The sequence below is a fragment of the Eptatretus burgeri genome, chromosome 7 (genome assembly GCF_056783735.1).
Source record: "Eptatretus burgeri isolate ZD-2024b chromosome 7, Ebu_testis_v1, whole genome shotgun sequence".
NCBI classification, from domain to species: domain Eukaryota; kingdom Metazoa; phylum Chordata; class Myxini; order Myxiniformes; family Myxinidae; genus Eptatretus; species Eptatretus burgeri.
This window is the reverse complement of record NC_140967.1, coordinates 100,131,505-100,135,376: the sequence shown is the minus strand read 5'-3', so window position 1 is coordinate 100,135,376 and position 3,872 is coordinate 100,131,505. Positions and strand designations below refer to the sequence as shown.

General features: G+C 50.2%; 1 protein-coding gene across 1 annotated transcript; it reads left to right on the top strand.

The window, feature by feature from the left end:
* The first annotated feature begins 850 nt into the window (after positions 1 to 850).
* Positions 851 to 3,286, top strand: LOC147023905 (CCAAT/enhancer-binding protein alpha-like). Its single transcript, XM_085889884.1, has one exon. It carries the CDS (start codon positions 1,843 to 1,845, stop codon positions 2,668 to 2,670), a length of 828 nt encoding a protein of 275 aa, XP_085746010.1. The 5' UTR covers positions 851 to 1,842; the 3' UTR covers positions 2,671 to 3,286.
* The last annotated feature ends 586 nt before the right edge of the window (positions 3,287 to 3,872 follow it).

Sequence of the window (3,872 nt, the reverse complement as noted above, 5' to 3'; positions counted from 1 at the left end):
GAGTGTGCGTACCTCTCGAGCATCCTGCCAGCCCTAGCTGTCGCACTGATATCCACAGTATGTCGGTGAACACATAAAACACACGGGTGATGTCTGCACCTATCCCGATGTTCTGATTCACACTCTCACTCACCTCCCCCCCTCCCCCCAGTTTTAGTGAACCTCACACCCTTCCTTCCCCTCCCTTAACCCATCGCACATGACTTTCCTTGTGTATGTAATAATGTTTGGTCCTTTTCCAGGACGACGTCTGGTTTAGTTGATTGGCAGAAACCTCCAGTATTAGCAACACGACTGCTCAAACATTACACCTTCATTGGAGGTTGTGGCTCATGAGGTGCATTGATCTGGTTTGGGTGAAACAGCTTGGTCATAACTCTCAGCAGGGGTCTTCTCTCTTACGACCATTCGCATTAAATGAGCACCAAAGTCCTATTTTCGAATTCATTATCAGTCCCAGCAGAGATGACACAGTCCTTGAAACTCCTTTTCAACGTGTTCCATTTCTCGAATAGCTCTTCCGTGAGCCTCGACCATGTGTACAAAAAAAATGAATGGATGAATGCTTCAGGTGTTTGGGAAGATCCACATTCAAAAGTTAAGAAATCAACCTGTCTTGTTGCCCAAAGAGGAAGGTTCAGGTTTGACGTTCCAACCACCGAACGATCTTCCCTCCAGTACTGTGCAAACACCACCCACGTGCCTGGTGTTAAGGATCCTCCTTTGGGAAGGAGATCCTTTGCAAACTACTCTGATTATTATCGGCACACCCATCCAACACAATCAGGCTTTCACTCCGGTTCAGGTGTAACCTGATCTTTCACTTCAGGTGTTTGTTTGTGACTTTAGGTTGTGGGTGGGGGGGGGCGTCTTCCACAAGTTCAAACTGATGTCCATTGGATTATAAATCGATTTCTTTTACTTCTTCCAAACGCCTTTCAGTCAAATACACTACATGACGGTAGAAATCGGCTCTGTGGACACCGTGACGACCGTCGCCATTTACCATAATATTACGTATGCAAAATGCCAATTTTCATCTCCTGCCCTCCCTCCTTGTACTGGACATCTCCCACTATCCTTCATTATTTCCACTCACACCCCTACCCACTCCTCCCCACTTAATGATACGATTCACAATCACCCACTGCACCCTGGGTCCATGTCCGTAATACAGACGTGCAAGCCGAGCGGGTTTCAAAGGGCTCTGGGGGATGCTCCACATAGATTCACGAGGTTCTCGGAGTATGTATGCAGTTTCTCCAAACTCCATAATCATTCTCGATTCCTCTCAATCCTCGTCGTTTCATCCCACCCTGTGCTCCCCTCTGCCCGCCCCCCACCGACTGTTGCAAAAGTCTGATCATTAGACGTTGCGCAACTGGTGGTTCCGCAGGGCAGAGAAGGAGAGGATGGAGGAAGCGGGGTGGGGGCGGGGGGGACACGGTGGTGCTTTTGATCCAGAAGGTCAGGCGGGATCAAAGTTCTGCTTTTAATTGGGTTCATGGATTTATGCGTTTGTGTGTAAATCGGATTATAGGGTTCAAATTTGCTTTTAGGGCTCAGGTGGATATTTTCAGGTTTCCCTCCACTTCAGGTGACATCAAATGTGGAAGTTAAACTTAAAGACATTTCCCCCCGTTTGACCTCAGTTACGATGCCTGAGAATTCCCGACAGTTTTCCTTGACCCTTTGCTGGGACGTGAGAGTTATATAGGGAAGGAGGGGATGTGTCGTGGGGTGGAGAGGAGGGAGAGTTTGAGGGGGAGGGAGGAGGAGACGGGATTCTGATCGGACTGGCACTTTGAGAAGGGCTGGAGCCCAGAGTGGGACCGAGGAGGGATGGAGGGCAGCGGGAACCTCTACCAGGTGGAGCGACGGCCTCACGGAAAGGTCCAGCAGCACCTCGGAGCGGTCCCACTTCACGACCTTTACGAAAATGAAAGTTCCATAGACTTCAGCAGCTACCTGGAGAGTGGTGGTCCGGGGGCCTCGGGGGGTCCGGGACCGCACCTGGAGGCAGCAGAGCTATTTGACGACCTGTTCTACAAACACGAACGCGGAGCTGAGCTGCATCCCGGGTATAGTGCTGCCGGCCCAGGTGGAGTGCGAACAATGCGGGAGCGCCTTGTGGGGTCTCAGTTGCATCCGCACCTGCAACACCTGGTGGAACAGCAGCCACCTCCTGGAGTGCGACCTGCGGTGAAGCGGGAGCCTCACGAACACCAGCCGGGATTCATGCCTGGGTCGCAATCCAGCTTTGGGGTCCCCCCTTACTTCTTCTCTGGGCCAGAAGCTCGGCCTTCTCAAGGTCCACCTCCAACGACTCTACACATCCCTCCCATGTACCCAACCCGTTCCCCCGTTGGAAATGCAGGTAAAACGTCCTTGGGAAATGGCTCTAGAAGTCGGACACGAAAGGAGATGGACAAGTCCAGCAATGAGTACCGGGCGCGGCGGGAACGGAACAACATCGCCGTCCGAAAAAGTCGAGACAAGGCGAAGCGGCGCTCATTGGAGACCCAGCAGCGGGTCTTGGAGCTTACAACGGAGAATGAGAGACTCCTCCAGCGGATCGACGTGTTGGGTCGTGAGTTGAGTACCCTCCGACATCTCCTCAAAGGACTTCCAGAGTCGGTCTTGGCGAAAGCTACGGGAGAGCTCGCCTAGCGCGAAGACAAATCTGTTTCCGCTGGATCGATAAGTATAGATGGACATGCAGGATCAACAGATGGACATGCAGGATCGACAGATGGATGCATGGACATGTGGGATGGACAAACAGATGGGCACGTGTGGATGCGATGGATGGACATGCTGGATCGACACGTCAAGGTCCCGTATGGGATCAGTGGATGGATGAACGGACATGCGGTGGTTCCTGAAGGTTCGCAATTCTCATTAACCTTTAACTTATGCGGGTTACGGTGGGTCTTGGCTCGCTGCGAGTCGCCACCATTTATCCATAGGAGAGTATTTTTGTAGAACGGCCGTTACAAACCTCAGGATTTTGTTTCCAGTATAGCGTTTCATTGTGTACAATATGCGCCCCGGAGTCCCCAAAAGCCTAGAGGACTGTTTTGTTAATGATATCGAGAAAGGGAAGCAAAAGTGGGGGTTCCACACCTTTTACATGTTCCCCCCATTTGGGAATCAAAAGGGGGGAGGGGGAGGTTCTCCGGTTTACCTGTTCCCCCACACGCTCGAGTACAAATGTAACATCATTTGGCGAGATGGAAATCCAAATGAACTTGTGCAAATGGCTTTCTATAAAGAATGAAACCATCCTAATCGTAGTTGTGAGTCATTCGGGGAAAACAGGGACTTGTTTTTGGGAGGTTGGATGTGTTCGTGAGGGATTCAAGTCCAGGTCTGCACAGCTTTTCTCACTAATGAGATGCGAGTAGAGATGAAGGCTCTGCTTATTAACGTCGATGCCAAAACATGCATTGTTGGTGAGCTAGAATGAGAAAAATGAAGTTGAAAAAAGGATGGCAGGAGAGAAAAGCATGGAGTGTGGAAAGAATAGATTAAAGTTTGAGAGAAGGAAGGATGAGCATAAATAAGAACATTGCTCATTGTGTACCTAATAAATACATTGTCCCTTACGTATGAGCGAAAGAGCTACTTGCATCTTTGGTGGTTATGTTGTTGTTGTTGTTGTTGTTGTTGTTGTTAGTTACACCCTTTCTCCGGCGTCATTGCTACCGAAGACATCTCATCGCAAGGATTACACCGGGTGGTTTGTCATTGCCTTTCCAGTGACGATGGGGTGGAAATTTGGTCAGAATGCCGGCACACAATGGCTGAGGCTCTAGGTTTAGAAACCGTGTGATCTTTAACATCCGCCAACTGATGCTGGCACAAGGGAC